This window comes from Anolis carolinensis, unplaced genomic scaffold, assembly GCF_035594765.1.
Source record: "Anolis carolinensis isolate JA03-04 unplaced genomic scaffold, rAnoCar3.1.pri scaffold_7, whole genome shotgun sequence".
NCBI lineage: Eukaryota > Metazoa > Chordata > Lepidosauria > Squamata > Dactyloidae > Anolis > Anolis carolinensis.
The window spans coordinates 9,346,462-9,368,346 of record NW_026943818.1 but is presented as its reverse complement, the minus strand read 5'-3'; the positions used below and the strand labels follow the sequence as shown (position 1 = coordinate 9,368,346).

The following is a 21,885-nucleotide window of genomic DNA, read 5'->3' as shown; positions in this document are numbered from 1 at the left end:
GACGGATAGACAAAAAGGTGGATAGATAGTTGGATAGATGGATGGATGGATGGATGGATGGATGGATGGATGGATGGATGGATGGATGGATGGATGGATGGATAGATAGATAGATAGATAGATAGATAGATAGATAGATAGATAGATAGATAGATAGATAGATAGATAGATAGACAGACAGATAGATAGATAGACAGATAGATAGACAGATAGACAGAAAGACCAGCAGATAGATAGTTGGGTGGATAGATAGTTGGATAGATAGACAGACAGATAGTTTGATAGACCGATAGACAGATAGTTGGATAGATAGATGAATAGACAAATAGTTGGATGGATAGACAGACAGACAGATAGATAGACAGACAGACAGACAGACAGACAGATAGATGGATGGATAGACGGATAGACAAATAGTTGGATAGAGAGATAGACAGATGATAGATAGATAGATGGATAGATAGAAAGACCAACAGACAGATAGTTGGGTGGATAGATAGTTGGATAGATAGACAGACAGATAGTTTGATAGACCGACAGACAGATAGTTGGATAGACAGTTGGATAGATAGATGAATAAACAAATAGTTGGATAGATAGATAGTTGGTTGGATGGATGGATGGATAGATAGATAGATAGATAGATAGATAGATAGATAGATAGATAGAAAGACAAGACAGACAGACAGACAGACAGATAGTTGGGTAGATGGATAGATAGTTGGATAGATAGATAGTTGGATAGATAGATAGATAGACAAACAGACAGACAGTTTGATAGACAGAGACAGATAGTCGGATAAATGGATTTTTTTTTCGTGTCAGGAGCAACTTGAGTCGCTTCTGGAGTGAGAGAATTGGCCTTCTGCAAGGATATTGCCTGGATGTTTTTTGATGTTTTTACCATCCTTGTGGGAGGCTTCTCTCATGTCCCCGCATGGAGCTGGAGCTGACAGAGGGAGCTCATCCACGCTCTCCCCGGGTGGGATTCGAACCCGGCAGCCTTCAGGTCAGCAACCCAACCTTCAAGTCAGGACGCTTTAGTCCACTACGCCAACGGGGGTTCTGGATAAATAGATAATTGGATATATAGCGCGACCAAGAATTGAGGCTCCCCATTTAAGTAAATCAATTCCATTCATTTCCCATGCACTTTGGCACCTCTTGAACTGCCTTGGCTCAATGCTCTGAAGCCTTGGGAGTTGTAGTTTGGTGAAGTACCGCTTGAAAACGCCTTGGAAGACCACAGCTCCCAAACCTCCACAGCATTGGGTCCCGGCGCTCAAAGTCTCCCTTCGGCTCTCCTTTTAGGAATTCCATGTGTCTCCCAGTCCACCCTCATGCGATGAGTTTTTCTTCCAATTCTAGAGTTTTTCTTCCCAATTTCACGAGATAATTGGGTCTAAATCCGGATTTGTTTGTCCTTTGGGGGGAGGAAGGGGAGAAGGGTTAAGAAAAGAAAGAGAAACGAGGCCCTAAGGGGGGAAAAAAATATTAACGACTTTCATTGAAACTATAGGATTTTGGAGAAGAACCTAGAATCTGTTCATAGGAAAATGATTAGGATGAGAATAATTTATCACTTATCCAACCCTCGCTTATCCAAGCTTCTGGATTATCCAAGCCATTTTTGTAGTCAGTGTTTTCAATACATCGTATTTTGGTGCTAAATTCGTAAATACAGTAATTACTACATAGCATTATTTCGTATTGAACTACTTTTTCTCTCAAATTTGTTGTAAAACATGATGTTTTGGTGCTTAATTTGTAAAATCATAACCTAATGTGATGTTGAATAGGCTTTTCCTTAATCCCTCCTTATGATCCAAGATATTCGCTTATCCAAGCTTCTGGCAGCCCGTTTAGCTTGGATAAGTGAGACTCTACTGTAGTAGTAATACTTTATTTATATACCGCTCTATCTCTCCAGAAGTAGAACACGCACATATATATACACAGTATATGCATATAAACTTTACATTCATACAAACTGGACACACAGCCGCACACATACATCTCCACATATACATACAGTAGTCTCACTTATCCAACACTCGCTTATCCAACGTTCTGGATTATCCAACACATTTTTGTAGTCAATGTTTTCAATATATTGTGATATTTTGGTGCTAAATTCGTAAATTCATTAATTACTACATAGCATTACTGCGTATTGAACTACTTTTTCTGTCCAATTTGTTGTATTACATGATGTTTTGGTGCTTAATTTGTAAAATCATAACCCAAATTGATGTTTAATAGGCTTTTCCTTAATCCCTCCTTATTATCCAACATATTCGCTTATCCAACGTTGTGCCGGCCCGTTTATGTTGGATAAGTGAGACTCTACTGTATTGTGATATTTTGGTGCTAAATTCGTAAATACAGTAATTACTACATAGCATTATTGCGTATTGAACTACTTTTTCTGTCAAATTTGTGGTATAACATGACGTTTTGGTGCTTAATTTGTAAAATCATAACCTATTTTGATGTTTAATAGGTTTGTCCTTAATCTCTCCTTATTATCCAAGATATTCGCTTATCCAACGTTCTGCTGGCCCGTTTATGTTGGATAAGTGAGACTCTACTGTACATACATACATGTGTAAAGTTTGGTGCTGGCTTATTCCTTTTCGTCCGGGTTAATGGATCTGTCTTCGGGAGAGTTTGGCAATCGGGTCTTCCTTCCATTTGGGCGCATTCGAACTCAATCCCCATTCTTTTCGATTTAATTTCACCTTTATCACTAAAACAGAAATCCTGATAATAATGATCTGCATCGAAGCAGAGCCATTGAATCCACGGGATTTGCCGGGATCTCGACAAAAGGTTCCGTCGGTTTATTAAACCACAACACTGAGGCTAAAATCGGATTAGGAAGAGACCAAGGAGGCTAAAATTGGTCAAGAGCTCCCTATAGTGGTTAAAAGGAACGAATTAATATACATACACACTCCTATGGAGAAGTCGGGTGGTCCAAAACAGAAGTTACAGAAATTATTATTATTATTATTATTATTATTATTATTATTATTATTATTATTTTATTATGACACAGCAAACAAGATAGACATGCTGGATTTCGTATCACAAAATCACAAGTCGAACACTTCCCAAGTGTCTATTATTATTATTATTATTATTATTATTATTATTATTATTATTATTATTATTTTATTATGACACAGCAAACAAGATAGACATGCTGGATTTCGTATCACAAAATCACAAGTCGAACACTTCCCAAGTGTCTATTATTATTATTATTATTATTATTATTATTATTATTATTATTATTATTATGACACAGCAAACAAGATAGACATGCTGGATTTCGTATCACAAAATCACAAGTCGAACACTTCCCAAGTGTCTATTATTATTATTATTATTATTATTATTATTATTATTATTATTATTATTATTATTATTATTTTATTATGACACAGCAAACAAGATAGACATGCTGGATTTCGTATCACAAAATCACAAGTCGAACACTTCCCAAGTGTCTATTATTTTTATTATTATTATTATTATTATTATTATTATTATTATTATTTTATTATGACACAGCAAACAAGATAGACATGCTGGATTTCGTATCACAAAATCACAAGTCGAACACTTCCCAAGTGTCTATTATTATTATTATTATTATTATTATTATTATTATTATTTTATTATTACACAGCAAACAAGATAGACATGCTGGATTTCGTATCACAAAATCACAAGTCGAACACTTCCCAAGTGCCTATTATTATTATTATTATTATTATTATTATTATTATTATTATTATTATGACACAGCAAACAAGATAGACATGCTGGATTTCGTATCACAAAATCACAAGTCGAACACTTCCCAAGTGTCTATTATTATTATTATTATTATTATTATTATTATTATTATTATTATTATTATTATGACACAGCAAACAAGATAGACATGCTGGATTTCGTATCACAAAATCACAAGTCGAACACTTCCCAAGTGTCTAGGACTGTGTGATGTATTTTCGGATGAAATTATTATTATTATTACAGTATTATTATTATTAATCTATATATATATATATATAAGGGTAATGAAATTTCGGCCCAGGACAAAACAACAAAACTACACGTCCCAGAAACACTAAACTTGGCAGCACAACCCCTCATCCATGCCTCTACGTTCATACAACAAAAAGAAAAGAAAAATAAAGTCCTAATTAAAGGGAGAGGAAGAATTGTTTTTATCCTATTGCTGCCAGTTAGAAGGTTAAGCTCCGCCCACTTGGTCTCCTAGCAACCCACTCAGCCCAGGGCGCAGGCAGAGTTAGGCCTCACTTAGGCCTCTTCCACACAGCCTATAAAATACACATTATCAGATTTTAACTGGATTAGATGGCAGTGTATTATCAGATTTTAACTGCCTCTAAGTTCATACAACAAAAAGCTCCAGCTACTCCAGAAAACGGCCAGGCTTTGAGACTGCAAGGCTATTCACTGCTATTCCACCTGGCCAATAAAGGATTCCCATAAGCCACAGCAAAGCTAGTAATAATATAGAATGTTTAAATGAAGACTCGATGAATTTATTACGATGATGATGATGTAAAGTTTGATATATACATGTAAATCCAGTATGTATGTGTGTATTTGCAAGTTTGATATATACATGTAAAGTCAGTATGTATGTGTGTATTTGCATATACATGTCTGGTGTGTGTATATAATAATAATAATAATAATAATAATAATAATAATAATAATAATAATAATAATAATAATAATAATCCGAAAATACATCACACAGTCCTAAACACTTGGGAAGTGTTCTACTTGTGATTCTGTGATACGAAATCCAGCACATGCATCTCGTTTGCTGTGTCATACTGTGTCTTTGTGCCAACAACAACAACAACAATAACAATAATAATAATAATATAAAATTTTAAAATGAAGACTCGATTAATAATAATTTATTATTATTATTAGTATTATTATTATTATTATTATTATTATTATTATTATTATTATTATTATTATTATTATTATGTACACAGACACCCAGACATACGTTTGTAAATACACACATACATACTAACTTTACATGTATATATCAAACTTTACATACATACAGCAGCAGCAACAACAACAATAATAATAATAGTTGTATCTAGAATGAAGACTGGCAGACATATAAATACACATACATACTAACTTTACATGTGTTTATCAAACTTTACATACATACAGCAGCAGCAACAATAACAATAATAATAGTTGTATCTAGAATGAAGACTGGCAGACATATAAATACACATACATACTAACTTTACATGTGTTTATCAAACTTTACATACATACAGCAGCAGCAACAATAACAATAATAATAGTTGTATCTAGAATGAAGACTGGCAGACATATAAATACACATACATACTAACTTTACATGTGTTTATCAAACTTTACATATATACAGTAACAACAACAGTAGTAATAGTTGTATCTAGAATGTGTAAATGAAGATTAGTTAAATTATGTCCCATTGATTTCAATGATTCCAACCCATGGAGTTGATGAAGATGTGTGTGTGAGAGAGAGGTAGAGAAAAGCAAATTATGTACTATGGTTTAAAAACCATATTATTGATTTTAATTCAATTTTTCAGTGCTGTTTGTGTTTAATTCTGTTTTAATACTCGTATATCTGTATTTTTTTACATTGGATACCCATGCTTTTTTGCCAAGCCGCTTTGAGTCTCCTTTGGGGAGATAAAGTGAGGTATAAATATAATAATAATAATAATAATAATAATAATAATAATAATAATAATAATAATAATAATAATAAATGTTATTGATGAGCCCTTAAACCGTATCACAATACTAAACCAAACAACAAGGCTTGATAGGACTTGATTACACTCTGTGTAGTAAGTTAAAATAAGACACTTATAACAACACAGTAAAGAAATATGACAAAACTGAATATATACATCATATTTCCTCATATTTCCTGATGGGGTAAATTATAGGGGCGATAAGGAAATAATACAACAACAACAACAACAACAATAAATTTTGTTGATTAGCCAAGCCATATCACAATACCCAACCAAACAACAAGGCTTGATAGAACTTGATAACACTATATGTAGTAAGTTAAAATAAGACACATAACAAATATGATAAAACTGAATATATACATCATATTTCCTCATATTTCCTGGTGGGGTAAATTATAGGGGTGATAAGGAAATAATAATACTATAATAATAATAATATTCCACAACAAGCCATGGATTCTTTCACCCAAAAGTTGAAACGAGTTTTTTGACGGAAGATTTGGTTGTCGTTCTAGATGAGAAGGAGTTGGGATTTGGGAAGCCCATAATAACATTCTTGGAAATGTCTTTTCTAAAGCTTCTTTTTAAGATTATTATCTCTTCCCAGAAGGCGAAAGGATAATAATAATAAACCCCTTCTCGCCAGTGGAGAGTGTTTGCGCCTTGGAGAGCGTTTGCGCAAAGGGTTGGACACAAAGGGTCCCTTTTATGCGCCAAAAAAAGGTGGATGAAGAAGCCAATTTGGGATGAGTTTGGGAAAGGATAGAATGAAAAGGAAAAGCCGTGAAAGAGGTGAAAAAGGAAGGGAGACTTTAGAGAGAAACCTCAAGAGGAAAAGGGGAAATAAAATGGGGAAAGGAACAGAGGTGGGAAAGTGTTTCCATTGTTTGGACACATTGTTTGGACAAATTGTTTGGACACATTGTTTGGACACTTAGGCGCATTGTTTGGACACTTCAACCTGTGAGTGTGTGGCAGAGAGATTGTGACCTTGCGGCGTTTTCTAACTACCTTTCCAAGGCCTCCTTCGATCACTAACAACGTTAAAGAACGGGTTCCATTACTGTCGGGAAAGGCGAAAGGATTTGGGGAAGGCGTTTGGAAAATTTGGGTAGGTTTTACGCACGAGATTGTTGCTCCACCTGCGCTTTATCTCTCTTTACTGAAGGAAGGAGGGATTTTCAGGGGCAAACTATGTTTCCCTTTTGTGCCCTAGACAATGGGGGTGTGGCTGAGTGTCAGAAAAAGAAAATTGAATGGTTTTTGGGGGGGAAAGAAGAGGGTTCAAGAGGTGCCCCCCTTTATTTATTTTCGCCTCTCCATCAGGGCGCAATGGGTGATGGCACTCAGGGCGCACAGTTGTGACAGAAACACATAATCCTAGTTGGAAGAGACCCCCAAATAGGACCCCATTTGGACACAATCCGATCCCTCCCGACAGATGGCCATCCAGCTTTTTAAATCAACCTCCAGAGGAGACTCGGGAGGCAATTATTTCACTTCCATGACCATCAGAAAGATCTTCTGACCTGCAGTTTGAATTCATTACTCCATTATATCATCTTCCTTCCTTCCTTCCTTCCGTCCGTCCTTCCTTCCTTCCTTCCTTCCTTCCTTCCTTCCTTCCTTCCTTCCTTTCCTTTCTTTCTTTCTTTCTTTCTTTCTTTCTTTCTTTCTTTCTTTCTTTCGAAGGACTTTCTTCCCAAAACATTGCCAAACGGAGACCCATTTACACCATCATTTAATACCGTTTGACCCGCATTAATATAAGTCTCCACTGCCATCTTATAATAATACATGATATTACAGCGTGGATAGGGCCTGAGTCTCCTTCCAGAGAAAGAAAAAAGTGAGCTATACATCATCAGCATACCAAGAAAATAATAGGATAGCAAGTATTCCTAGGCAGGACTTTATTTTCTGGATTTTTCTTAGCTTTAGTTCAATCTACAGCCACTTTGCTCTTTGTCTTTTCTTAAAAAAATCAGATTCTATTTCTACTTAACATCATAGAATCCTTTCTTCCACCCTGGACATTATTCCACAGATATATAAACCCCACTTGCCTCGTTTCCAACAACCCTCACAACCTCTGAGGATGCCTGCCATAGATGTGGGCCAAACGTCAGGAGAAAATGCTTCTGAAACATAGCCAGACAGCCCGAAAAACTCACAGCAACTTATAGAAACCATTTTTAAAAATATTCCATAGAAGGCAACAAAACAGGACGTCAAACACGTCCCTAATTTGATAGGAATTGATGCGTTATGGATGCGTTTCCAACACGAATGATGAGAAGTGCTTTAAAATATTTTAAAGAGAAACTAACCAATTATTAAGATATTATTCCCCATTTTTTTCCTTTTTCTTCCTTTATCCCCCGCATTCCCTACTTTCCTAGTAAATGTTTAATAGAATTATTCGAAGGGGATAAAAATAATGAGAGGTGTTTTAAAATATTAACTTGATACTAAATTGCTGTGAGTTTTCCGGGCTGTAAGGCCATGTTCCAGAAGCATTCACTCCTGACGTTTCGCCCACTTCTATGGCAGGCATCCTCAGAGGTTGTGAAGTCTGTTGGAAACTAGGCAAGTGGGGTTATATATATATATGTCTGTGGAATGATGTCCAGGTTGGTTCATCAAGTGCTCTCCTATGGCTGAGCAAAGGACGTCCTTTGTTGAAAATTTGTTGGATTTTCTTAATGAGTCTGTAGATAGTTTGTAAATTGTATTTCTTCCTCAGTTTCCCTCTGCGGTTAGATGTCTGGTAAGAACACTTTTCCTCTGGGAGGATCTTTATCTAACAAAGGATTCCCCCATACAGGAAGCAGCCAGGCTTTGAAGCTGCAAGGCCATTCCATGCTAATCAAGGTGGCCAATTGCAACATTCACATTTGCCTCCAACAGACAAGAGTTCTTTCTCCCACCCTGGACATTATTCCACAGATATATATATATGTGTGTGTATATCTATATCTTCATCTATATATATCTCTCACTTTTCCAACAGACTTCACAACCTCTGAGGATGCCTGCCATAGACGTGGACAAAACGTCAGGAGAGAATGCTTCTGGAACATGGCCATAAAGCCCGAAAAACTCACGGCAATCCAGTGATTCCGGCCATGAAAGCCTTCGACAATATCTTGGTACTACTTTATATTCATTATTTTGCTTTCCCCCACTTTTGTTATTGTATGAACAAAAGTATTATTATTATCAATATATTGTGATATAATAATATAAATAATATAGATAATAATAATATAATAATAGAAATAATAATATTAAGAAACGTTTTCTCAATAGGAGTATAATAAAATAAGATGATTTAATAATAAAGGTGTTATCAATAATATATCGCAATATAATAATATGAATAAATATCAAAAATAATATTAAGACACGTTTTCTTGTTAGTAATATAGTAATATTACTTAATAATAATGTTATTATCAATAATATATTGCAATATAATAATATTAATAAATATCAAAAATAATATTAAGAACAGTTTTCTTGATAGTAATATAATATAATAATATTAGGTAAAGGTAAGGTTTCCCCTGACGTGTCCAACTCTGGGGGTTGGTGCTCATCTCCATTTCTAAGCCGAAGAGCCGGCGTTGCCCTTAGACACCTCCAAGGTCATGTGGCCTTGCATGGAAGGTAACGGCGCTCCAAGGCATGACTGCATGGAGTGCCGTTACCTTCCCGCCGGAGCGGTACCTATTGATCTACTCACATTGACGTTTTCGAACTGCTAGGTTGGCAGAAGCTGGAGCTAACAGCGGGCGCTCACTCCGCTCCCCGAGTTTGAACCTGGGACCTTTCAGTCTGCAAGTTCAGCAGCTCAGCGCTTTAACACACTGAATGTATGATGAACAATAATATATTGTAATATAACAATATCAATATTATTATATGATAATATTAATACAAATAATAATAAATATAATGGTGATGATAATGCTGGAGAGGATGGACCTGTGACTGCTTCGTTTCTGTCTCCTCTTCCTTTCTTTTCACCAATAATATAACAATATCAATATTATTATTATATGATAATATTAATACATAGTATTAATATTATTATTAATAATAATAATTAATAAATATAATGGTGATGATGATAATGCTGGAGAATATGAGCCCTTGCAAGTCCCTTCTGATGTGAGAGAATGGGCCGTCTGCAAGGACATTGCCCATTGAGAAATTAAAAGTCCCTTCTGATGTGAGAGAATGGGCCGTCTGCAAGGACGGTCAAGGACTGCTTCGTTTCTGTCTCTTCTTCCTTTCTTTTCACCAATAATATAACAATATAAATATTATTATTATATGATAATATTAATACATAGTAATAATAATAATAATAATACTGGTGATAATGCTGGAGAGGATGGGCCTGTGACTGCTTCGTTTCTGTCTCTTCTTCCTTTCTTTTCACCAATAACATAACAATATAATATTATTATTATATGATAATATTAACACATAGTATTAATAATATTAATATTAATATAATAATAATATAAATAATAATAATAGTAATAGTAATAAATATAATGGTGATAAATGCTGGAGAGGATGGGCCTATGACTGTTTCGTTTCTGTCTCTTCTTCCTTTCTTTTCACCAATAATATAACAATATCAATATTATTATTATATGATAATATTAATACATAGTATTAATAATAATAATAATAATAATAATAATAATAATAATAATAATAATAATAATAAATATAATGGTGATGATAATGCTAGAGAGGATGGGCCTATGCCTGCTTCGTTTCTGTCTCTTCTTCCTTTCTTTTCACCAATAATATAACAATATAATATTATTATTATATGATAATATTAACACATAGTATTAATAATATTAATATTAATATAATAATAATTATTATAATAATATTAATAATAATAATAGTAATAGTAATAAATATAATGGTGATAAATGCTGGAGAAGATGGGCCTCTGACTGCTTCGTTTCTGTCTCTTCTTCCTTTCTTTTCACCAATAATATAACAATATCAATATTATTATTATATGATAATATTAATACATAATAATAATAATAATAATAATAATAATAATAATAATAATAATAAATATAATGGTGATGATATTGCTGGAGAGGATGGGCCTATGCCTGCTTCGTTTCTGTCTCTTCTTCCTTTCTTTTCACCAGTAATATAACAATATCAATATTATTATTATATGATAATATTAATACATAGTATTAATAATAATAATAATAATAATAATAATAATAATAATAATAATAATAATGGTGATGATAATGCTGGAGAAGATGGGCCTCTGACTGCTTCGTTTCTGTCTCTTCTTCCTTTCTTTTCACCTCCAAACGCAACCCAATGGTTTGTTTACCCAACAACAGCACACGCCTCCCCACTTCCCTTGGGTTTATTTTTACCTGCCGAGGCCTGGGTTCGAGTCCTGCGCGGGGGGGGGGGGGACGGGACGGCGCCTCGAAGCAGAGGAGGGGTCTCTTCTCCTTCTTTCTTCCCTTCTTCCTTCCTTCCTTCCTTCCTTCCTTCCTTCCCCCTCCCCTCCTTCCCCCCAAAGAACTCTTTGTGCCTCTTCACCGCGGCGCAGGGATCCCGGGCGCACCAATCCGGAGTTCAAATGTCAGCAAGTTGAAAAAGGAGGAGAGAGAGAGAGAGAGAGAGAGGTGCGGCGTCCCTCCGCCGGCCTCGGAAGCGCCGCTCACTCACTCACTCTCTCTCTCGCGCGCTCCGTCTCTTGGATGGCACTCCGAGGAGCCCTCCGCCCGGAGGGGCGCGACAAGGCGGACCCCCAGCGGAGACCCAGGCAGAGGAGCAGCTAGCCGGCCGCCCCCCCCCTCCTCTTCCTCCTCCTCCTCCTCCTCTTCCTCCCTCCCTCCTCCTCCTCCTCCTCCTCCTCCTCCGCCCCATGGACGTGGCCGCGGGGCCCGAGGCGCTGGAGAGCTGCTTGAGTCGCGGAGGAGGAGGCTCCGCCGAGTGCGCCAAGATGCTGGACGGGATTAAGATGGAGGAGCACCCGCTGCGCCCCGGACCCGCCGCCCTCGGACTCCTCCTCGGTGAGACCCCGCGCCTCGCCTCCCTTCCTCCCTTCCCTCTCCCCCGACTCTTTCCCCTTCTCTCCTTCTCCCTTCCTTCGCTCTCCCTTCTGCCTTTCCGTCTGCTGGGGGAGTCTGTCCTTCCCTTCTTCCTTCCCTTCTTCCTTTCTTCCTTGTTTTTTTCCTTCCTTCCCTTCCCTTCCCTTCTTTCTTCCTTCCCTTCCCTTCCTTCCTTCCATTCTTCCTTTCTTCCTTGTTTTCTTCCTTCCTTCCCTTCTTCCTTCCCTCTCTCCTTCCTTCCTTCCTTCCTTCCCTCACTCTCTGCCCTCTTCCTCCCTCCGCTCTCCTCTTCCTCTCCCTTCCTTCCTTCCTTCCTTCCTTCCTTCCTTCCTTCCTTCCTTCCTTCCTTCCTTCCTTCCTTCCTTCCTTCCTTCCTTCCTTCCTTCCTTCCTTCCTTCCCTCTCTCCTGACCCCTTTCCCTTCTCTCCTTCTCCCTTCCTTCGCTCTCCCTTCTGCCTTTCCGTCTGCTGGGTGAGTCTGTCCTTCCCTTCTTCCTTCCCTTCCTTCCCTTCTTCATTTCTTCCTTGTTTTTTTCCTTCCTTCCCTTCCCTTCTTTCTTCCTTCCCTTCCCTTCCTTCCTTCCATTCTTCCTTGTTTTCTTCCTTCCTTCCCTTCTTCCTTCCCTCTCTCCTTCCTTCCTTCCCTCCTTCCTTCCTTCCTTCCATTCTTCCTTTCTTCCTTGTTTTCTTCCTTCCTTCCCTTCTTCCTTCCCTCTCTCCTTCCTTCCGTCCTTCCGTCCTTTCTTCCTTCCTTCCTTCCATTCTTCTTTTCTTCCTTGTTTTCTTCCTTCCTTCCCTTCTTCCTTCCCTCTCTCCTTCCTTCCTTCCTTCCTTCCTTCCTTCCCTCCCTCTGTCTCCCGACCCTCTTCCATTCTCTTCCTCTCCCTTCCTTCTGCCTTTCCTCTTCCTCTCTGTACCTTCCTTCCCGCTCTCCTTACCCTTTCCCCTTCTCCTCTTCTCCCTTCCTTCACTCTCCCTTCTGCCTTTCCTTCTGCTGGGTGAGTCTGTCCTTCCCTTCTTCCTTCCTTCCCTCTCTCCCTACTCTTTTCCATTTTCTCCCTCTCTCTTCCTTCGTTCCCTTCCTTCCTTCCTTTATCTCTTCTCTCCCTCTTCCTCCCTCCGCTCTCCTCTTCCTCTCTCTTCCTTCCTTCCTTCCTTCCTTCCCTCTCTCCTGACCCCTTTCCCTTCTCTCCTTCTCCTTTCCTTCACTCTCCCTTCTGCCTTTCCTTCTGCTGGGTGAGTCTGTCCTTCCCTTCCTTCGCGCTTCCTTCTGCTTTTCGTCTCCCTCTCTCTTCTTTCCTTCCTTCCTTCCCTCGCTTCCTGCCTTTCCTCTTCCTCTCTGTACCTTCCTTCCCTCTCTCACTACCCTTTTCCATCCTCTCCCTCTCTTCGCTCTTCCTTCCGCCTTTCCTACTACTGTCCTTCCCTTCTTCCTTCCTTCCTTCCCTTCTTCCTTCCTTCCCTCTCTCTCCCTACTCTTTTCCATTCTCTCCCTCTCTTCCTTCGCTCTCCCTTCTTTCCTTCCTTCCCTTCCTTCCTTCCTTCCTTCTTCCTCCCTCCGCTCTCCCTTCTGCCTCTCCTCTTCCCCTCTCTGCCTTCCTTCCTTCCTTCTCTTCTTCTCTTCATCCCTTCCTTCCTTCCCTCGCTTCCTGCCCTCTTCCTCCCTCCGCTCTCCCTTCTGCCTCTCCTCTCTCTGTCTTCCTTTCTTTCCTCTCTCCCTATCCTTTTCCATTCTTTCCCTCTTCCTTTTGCTTTTCGTCTCCCTCTCTCTTCTTTCTTTCTTTCTTTCCTTCCCTCGCTCCCGACCCTTTTCCATTCTCTCCCTTCCTTCGCTCTCCCTTCTGCCTTTCCTTCTGCTGGGTGAGTCCGTCCTTCCCTTCCTTCGCTCCCTTCCTTCTTTCTCTCGCTTCCTATCTTTTCTATTCTCTCCCATTCCCTTCCTTCGCTCTTCCTTCTGCCTTGAAGTTTTCCCTCTTGTACTATCCTATATTGATGGCGGAATAACTCCCAACTCAGGGTTGTTTTGAGCCGAACAGATTCGCCAACAACAGGTTATGGGCCCAGCACCTACCCTTTTCCATTCTCTCCCTCTCCCTTCCTTCGCTCTTCCTTCTGCCTTTCCTTCTGCTGGGTGAGTCCGTCCTTCCCTTCCTTCCTTCTCTCGCTTCCTACCTTTTCCCTTCTCTTTCTCTCCCTTACTTCGCTCTTCCTTCTGCCTTGAAGTTTTACCTCTTGTGCTCTCCTATATTGATGGCGGAATCACCCCAAACTGGGGGTTATTTTGAGCCGAACAGATTCGCCGACAAAGGGTTATGGGCCCAGCCAGCACCTACCGTTTTCCATTCTCTCCCTCTTCCTTCCTTTCTTTCTTTTTTCTTTCTTTCTTTCCTTCCTTCTTTCTCTCCCTACCCTTTTCCCCTTCCCTTCCTCCTTTCACTCTTGCTCTCTTCTTTCCTTCCTTCCCTCTTTTCCTGCTCTTTTCCATTCTCTCCCTCTTCCATTCTTTCCTTCTTTCTTTCTTTTTCTTTCCTTCCTTCCTTCTTTCTCTCCCTACCCTTTTCCCCTTCCCTTCCTCCTTTCGCTCTTGCTCTCTTCTTTCCTTCCTTCCCTCTTTTCCTGCTCTTTTCCATTCTCTCCCTCTTCCATTCTTTCCTTCTTTCTTTCTTTTTCTTTCCTTCCTTCCTTCCTTCTTTCTCTCCCTACCCTTTTCCCCTTCCCTTCCTCCTTTCCCTCTTGCTCTCTTCTTTCCTTCCTTCCCTCTTTTCCTGCTCTTTTCCATTCGCTCCCTCTTCCATTCTTTCCTTCTTTCTTTATTCTTTCTTTCTTTCTTTCCTTCCTTCTTTCTCTCCCTAGCCTTTTCCCCTTCCCTTCCTCCTTTCACTCTTGCTCTTTTTCCCTCCCTTCTTCCCTTCCTTCCCTCTTTTTCTACTCTTTTCCATTATCTCTTTCTTCCTTCCTTTCTTTCTTCTTTCTTTCTTTCTTTCTTTCTTTCTTTCTTTCTTTCTTTCTTTCTTTCTTTCTTTCTTTCTTTCTTTGTTCCTTCCTTCCTTCTCTCCCTCTTCCTCTCTTCCTGCTTGCTCTTTTCTTCCTTCTGCCTTTTCTTCCCTTCCTTCCCTCTTTTCCTATTCTTTTCTCTCTCTTCCTACCCTTTCCCATTCTCTCCTTTCCGTCTTTCATCTTCCTGTCTTTCTATCCTTCCTATTCTCTCCTTCTTCCTCCTTTCGCTCTCCCTTCTGCCTTTCATCTCCCTCTCTCTCTCTCTTTCTACTCTTTCCCATTCTCTCGCTTCCTTCACTCTTATATATAATAATATATAATAAAACTTTATTTCTAGACCCCGGCTCTCTCACACAGGGAAAAAGGCAATTATTCAATGCCCAAAATAATACAAACACATCAAAAACCAAAATAATGCGCAACAATAACAGTTAATTTATAGCAAAAGAATTAAAAGTATAAAATAATCCAATAATAAACAGTAGACTTAGAGCAAAAAATAAAATAAAATAATCCAATAATGATAAACTAATAGCATGAATTAACATTGAAACGCATATCCTGGAAGGCAATTAAAATATATTCGAAATGGCTATCATAGGTGTTCACTTAAAATATGTCATAGCAGTCATGAGGTGAAAATAAGTGGAATTTATTAATTTGGTGGAATTAATGAAGTGTCCTAGTTCTCCTTCTCTCCATAGGCTAAAGTATATACATGCACATCCCTTTCCATTCTTTCCCTCTTGCTCTCTTTGCTTTTGCTCTTTTCTTCCTTCTGCGTTTCATCTTCCCCTTTCTTTTTCCACTTTCCATTCTCTCCCTCTTTCTCCTGTCGCTCTTGTTCTCTTCTTCCTTCTGCCTTTGCCTTCCTTCCCTCTCTTCCTACTTTTTTCTCTCTTTCCCTCCTTTTACTCTTGCTCTCCTGACTTTTCCTTTCCTCCCTCATCCTTCCTTCTTTCTCTCCCTATCTTTTTCCGTTCATTCCCTTCGTTCTTGCTCTTTTCTTCCTTCTGCCTTTGCCTTCCTTCCCTCTCTTCCTACTCTTTTCCATTCTCTCCCTTCACTCTTCCTTCCTCCCTTCCTTCTCTCCCTACCCTTTTCCATTCTCTCCTTCGCTCTTGCTCTTTTCTTCCTTTGCCTTCCTTCCTTCTCTTCCTACTCTTTTCTGTCTTTCCCTCCTTTCACTCTTCTGCCTTTCATTTTCTTTCTTCCTTTCTTTTCTCCCTACCATTTCCCATTCTCTCCTTAGCTCTTGCTCTCTTTTTCCTTTGCCTTCCTTCCCTCTCTTCCTACTCTTTTCTTTCTTTCCCTCCTTTCACTCTTGCTCTTCTGCCTTTCATTTTCTTCCTTCTTCCTTCCTTCTCTCCCTACCCTTTTCCATTCTGTCCTTTCACTCTTGCTCTTCTGCCTTTCACCTTCCTCCTTCCTCCTCCTTCCTTCCTCCCTTCCTTTCTTCTCTCCCTACCATTTTCCATTCTCTCCTTAGCTCTTGCTCCCTTTTTCCTTTGCCTTCCTTCCCTCTCTTCCTACTCTTTTCTCTCTTTCCCTCCCTTCACTCTTGCTCTTCTGCTTTTCATCTTCTTCCCTCTTCCTTCCTTCTCTCCCTATCCTTTTCCATTCTCTCCCTTCACTCTTGCTCTCCTCTTCCTTCTGCCTTTCATCTCCCCTTCTCTTTCTCTACTTTACCATTCTCTCCCTTTTCCTCCCTTCGCTCTCCCTCTTGAGCTTCTCTATCCCTCCCTCCCTTTCTCCCTTCCTTCTTTCCTTCCTTCCTTCCTCTCTTTTATCTCCCCTTCTCTCTCCCTCCTTTTCCATTCTCTCTTCCCTTCCTCCCTTCTCTTTATCCCTTCTTCCCTTCTTCCCTTCCTTCCTTCCTTCTTTCATTCTTTCCTTCCTCTCTTTTATCTCCCCTTCTCTCTCCCTCCTTTTCCATTCTCTCCCTCTTCCTCCCTTCTCTCTCTCCTCTATCTCTTCTTTCCTTCTTCCCTTCCTTCCTTCCTTCCTTCCTTCTTTCATTCTTTCCTTCCTCTCTTTTATCTCCCCTTCTCTCTCCCTCCTTTTCCATTCTCTCCCTCTTCCTCCCTTCTCTCTCTCCTCTATCTCTTCTTTCCTTCTTCCCTTCCTTCCTTCCTTCCTTCCTTCCTTCTTTCATTCTTTCCTTCCTCCCTTTTATCTCTTCTCTCTCCCTCCTTTTCCATTCTCTCCCTCTTCCTCCCTTCTCTCTCTCCTCTATCTCTTCTTTCCTTCTTCCCTTCCTTCCTTCCTTCCTTCCTTCCTTCCTTCATTCATTCATTCTTTCCTTCCTCCCTTTTATCTCTTCTCTCTCCCTCCTTTTCCATTCTCTCCCTCTTCCTCCCTTCGCTCTCACTCTCCTCTATCCCTTCCTTTCTCCCTTCCTTTCTCTCCTCTTCTCCTTTCTCCCTCCTTCTTCCTTCTTCTTCTATCTTTGCCTCCCTGGCTTCTTTATTCCCTCTCTCTCTTACTCTTCTCCCTAAGTTATTGCTCTCCTCTTCTTCCCCTCACTCTTCCTTCTTGCTTCTCTTTCCCTTCCAATCATAAAATCCTAGAGTTTGGAAGAGACCCCAAACCCCAGAAAAATCGCATTCAAAGCCCTGCCAGACCTTCACCACACTCTGGGGCAGAGAGTTCCACTGCTGAACAACTCTCCCACTTAGGAAGTTCTTCCTGATATTCATTGGAATCTCCTTTGCTGTCGTTTGAAGCCATTGATAATGGTGAATAATAATAATAATAGTAATAATACATTGATAATGGTGAAGCAGTCGGGGAATAATAATATTAGACATTGAGAATGGTGGATCACACTAGAGCATAAATCCACTTTAAACCCGGTTTCTACCTTCTGCAGGATTCTGGGATTTGTACACTCTGAGGCAGAGAGTTCCACTGCTGAACAACTCTCCCAGTTAGGAAGTTCTTCCTAATATTCATTGGAATCGCCCTTGCTGTTGTTTGAAGCCATTGATAATGGTGAATAATAATAATAATAATCACACAGTCCTAGACACTTGGGAAGTGTTCGACTTGTGATTTTGTGATATGAAATCCAGCATATCTATATTGTTTGCTGTGTCATAAAATAATAATAATAATAATAATAATAATAATAATAATAATAATAATAATAATACATTGATAATGGTGAAGCAGCCGGGGAATAATAATATTAGACATTGAGAATGTCTAAACCACTTAAGAGCATAAAACCACTTTAAACCCGGTTTATGCCTTCTGCAGGATTCTGAGGCAGAGAGTTCCACTGCTGAACAACTCTCCTAATTAGGAAGTTCATTGGAAACTCCTTTCCTGACATTTGAAGTCATTGTTCGGTCTCATTAAATGCCTCATCACATTAGAGCATGAATCCACTTTAAACCCGGTTTATGCCTTCGGCAGGATTCTGAGGCAGAGAGTTCCACTGCTGAACAACTCTTCCAATTAGGAAGTTCATTGGAAACTCCTTTCCTGACATTTGAAGTCATTGTTCGGTCTCATTAAATGCCTCATCACATTAGAGCATGAATCCACTTTAAACCCGGTTTCAGCCTTCTGCAGGATTCTGAGGCAGAGAGTTCCACTAGTGAACAACTCTCCCAATTAGGAAGTTCATTGGAAACTCCTTTCCTGTCATTTGAAGCCATTCTTCGGTCTCATTAAATGCCTCATCACATTAAAGCATGAATCCAATTTAAACACGGTTTCTGCCTTCTGCAGGATTCTGAGGCAGAGAGTTCCACTAGTGAACAACTCTCCCAATTAGGAAGTTCATTGGAAACTCCTTTCCTGACATTTGAAGTCATTGTTCGGTCTCATTAAATGCCTCATCACATTAAAGCATGAATCCAATTTAAACACGGTTTCTGCCTTCTGCAGGATTCTGAGGCAGAGAGTTCCACTAGTGAACAACTCTCCCAATTAGGAAGTTCATTGGAAACTCCTTTCCTGACATTTGAAGTCATTGTTCGGTCTCATTAAATGCCTCATCACATTAAAGCATGAATCCAATTTAAACCCGGTTTCAGCCTTCTGCAGGATTCTGAGGCAGAGAGTTCCACTAGTGAACAACTTTCCCAATTAGGAAGTTCATTGGAAACTCCTTTCCTGACATTTGAAGTCATTGTTCGGTCTCATTAAATGCCTCATCACATTAAAGCATGAATCCACTTTAAACCCGGTTTCTGCCTTCTGCAGGATTCTGGGATTTGTAGTTTGGTGAGGTCCAGGACCTGTCTGGCTGAGCTGTTTAAAGCCGCCTTCCTAAAACGAATTTAAAGTGGATTTAAAGTGGATTTAAAGTGGATCCAAAGCTCTGTGTGATGAGATCCTAGTCCCAGTCTCCAAGGCCGCAGGAAACAAGCTTCCTTTCTCTTTCCATTCCTTCCCTTTCTCCTTTCTTTTCTTTTCTTCTTTCCTTCCTTCCCATTCGAGGCTTAGTTTCCCCTTCAACCTCTGCCTCATTTTTTCTTCTGAATCTGCAACCAAGAGAGAGAGAGAGAAACCAGTTTTGGAGGCTCGGAAAACAAGCTTTCTTTCTCTCCCGACTTTGCAATTCCTTCTCTTTCTTCTTCTTCTTCTTTTTGGGGTCTGTTTCTTCCTTCCTTTTGGGGTTTTTGGTGGGATCCCAAACGGTTCAACCCGACGCCTTTCCACGAGGAGCTTGAGCAAAGGGCTTGGCTCTTTTTGAACCGGTTTTTAATAAAAACCCGAAACACACCGCGTTACAAAATAGGTTTTGTAACAAAGCCACTTCTTGAAAAAAAACCCTTCAATTGAGTTACCAGAGCCGATAGCATCACATTAATCGCGTCCTAATACAAATATCCTTGAAGTTGCTGAGGGTTGCGACGCCCGACAGGAAGCTCACTGAACGAATAAACAACAACAACAACAAAAATATCAATCGTAGCCTCATATTAATGGGCAATGGGCAAACTTCGGCCCTCCAGGAATTTTGGACTACAACTCCCATAATTCCTAAGTGACTTATATTCTTCTTCAGCCGGGGGAATGATAATGATGATGATGATGATGATGATGATAATAATAATAATAATAATAATAATGCATTGATAATGGTAAAGCAGCCGGGAATAATAATAATAATAATAATAATAATAATAATAATAATAATAATAATAATAATGCATTGATAATGGTGAAGCAGCCAAGGGAATTATGATGATGATAATAATAATACATTGATGAAGCAGCCGGGAATAATAATAATAATAATAATAATAATAATAATAATGATGATGATGCATTGATAATGGTGAAGCAGCCAAGGGAATTATGATGAAGATAATAATAATGCATTGATAATGGTGAAGCAGCCGGGAATAATAATAATAATAATAATAATAATAATGCATTGATAATGGTGAAGCAGCCGGGAATAATAATAATAATAATAATAATGCATTGATAATGGTGAAGCAGCCGGGAATAATAATAATAATGCATTGATAATGGTGAAGTAGCCGGGAATAATAATAATAATAATAATAATGCATTGATAATGGTGAAGCAGCCGGGAATAATAATAATAATAATAATAATGCATCGATAATGGTGAAGCAGCCGGGAATAATAATAATAATAATAATAATGCATTGATAACGGTGAAGCAGCCAAGGGAAGATGATGATTATGATGATGATGATAATAATAATACATTGATGAAGCAGCCCGGGAATAATAATAATAATAATATATTGATAATGGTATCTTTTCCTCCCTATAACAAATCGCTACCCATTTAATCAGTCGAGAAGATCATGGATTATTTTATATTTATCTATTAATATCGGTGCTTGGAAATATTTAGTATGGTTTGATCCCTCGGTTTGAACCCTCCCTCCCCCCCCCCCTTTTTTTTTTTTTTGCATAAGATAGGGTTGGATTTGACAGACAGCAGCACACGCTTTCCAAACTGGGAATAATAATAATAATAATAATAATAATAATAATAATAATAATAATAATAATAATGCATTGATAATGGTGAAGCAGCCGGGGAATGATGATGATGATAATAATAATACTACATTGATGAAGCAGTCCGGGAATACATTTATAATGGTGAAGCATCTTGGGAACAATGATGATGATGATGATGATGATAATCATAATAATAATAATGCATTGATAATGGGCAAGCAGCCGGGGGAATGATAATTATAATAATACTACATTGATGAAGCAGACCGGGAATAATAATAATAATAATAATAATAATAATAATAATAATACATTGATAATGGTGAAGCAGCTTGGGAACAATAATAATAATAATAATAATAATAATAATAATAATAATAATAATAATACACTGATAGTGGTGAAGCATTCCGGGAATAATAATATATTGATAACGGTGAAGCAGTCCAAATTGATTTTTAAAAATGCACTCTATTTTTTATTTTTATTTTTTTAAAAATCGGGTTTATATTTCGAGCATCCTTAGAAACACTGAAAAATTGTGATAGGTTTCATTTTCAGGGTAGGTCTTATTTTTGGGGCGAGGGCAATAATAATAATAGGCTATTATCAATGCTAATTAATGCTATTAGCAAGGCCATTCAATGCTCATCAAGGTGGCCAAGTGCTACCGCTGAGGATGCCTGCCATAGATGTGGGCGAAACGTCAGGAGAGAATGCTTCTGGAACATGAGCATACAGACCGAAAAACTCACAGCAACCCAATAATAGTAGTAATACATTGACAATGATGAAGCAGCCGGGGAATAATAATAATAATAATAATAATAATAATAATAATAATAATGTCAATAATATTGTCAATAATAATAATAATAGACATTGTATTGTCGAAGGCCTTCATGGCAGGAATCACTAGGTTGCTGTGAGTCTTTCGGGCTACAGCCCGAAA

General features: G+C 38.8%; 1 protein-coding gene across 3 annotated transcripts in view; it reads left to right on the top strand.

Annotated features, from left to right (window-relative positions):
- The window catches only part of lmx1b (LIM homeobox transcription factor 1 beta), a 303,566-nt gene that overhangs the window by 47,958 nt on the left and 233,723 nt on the right, over nucleotides 1-21,885 (top strand). Inside the window, exon 3 of one of the 3 annotated variants that reach the window (XM_062960410.1) lies at nucleotides 8,856-8,994. Coding sequence is in view for 2 of the 3 variants with exons in the window: in XM_062960409.1 (XP_062816479.1) it covers nucleotides 11,787-11,934 (148 nt within the window). In the remaining variant the exon portion in view is untranslated. Of the gene's footprint in view, nucleotides 1-8,855; nucleotides 8,995-11,532; nucleotides 11,935-21,885 lie in introns of those variants that run through there. The other 2 variants (XM_062960409.1, XM_062960408.1) reach the window with 2 other exon arrangements.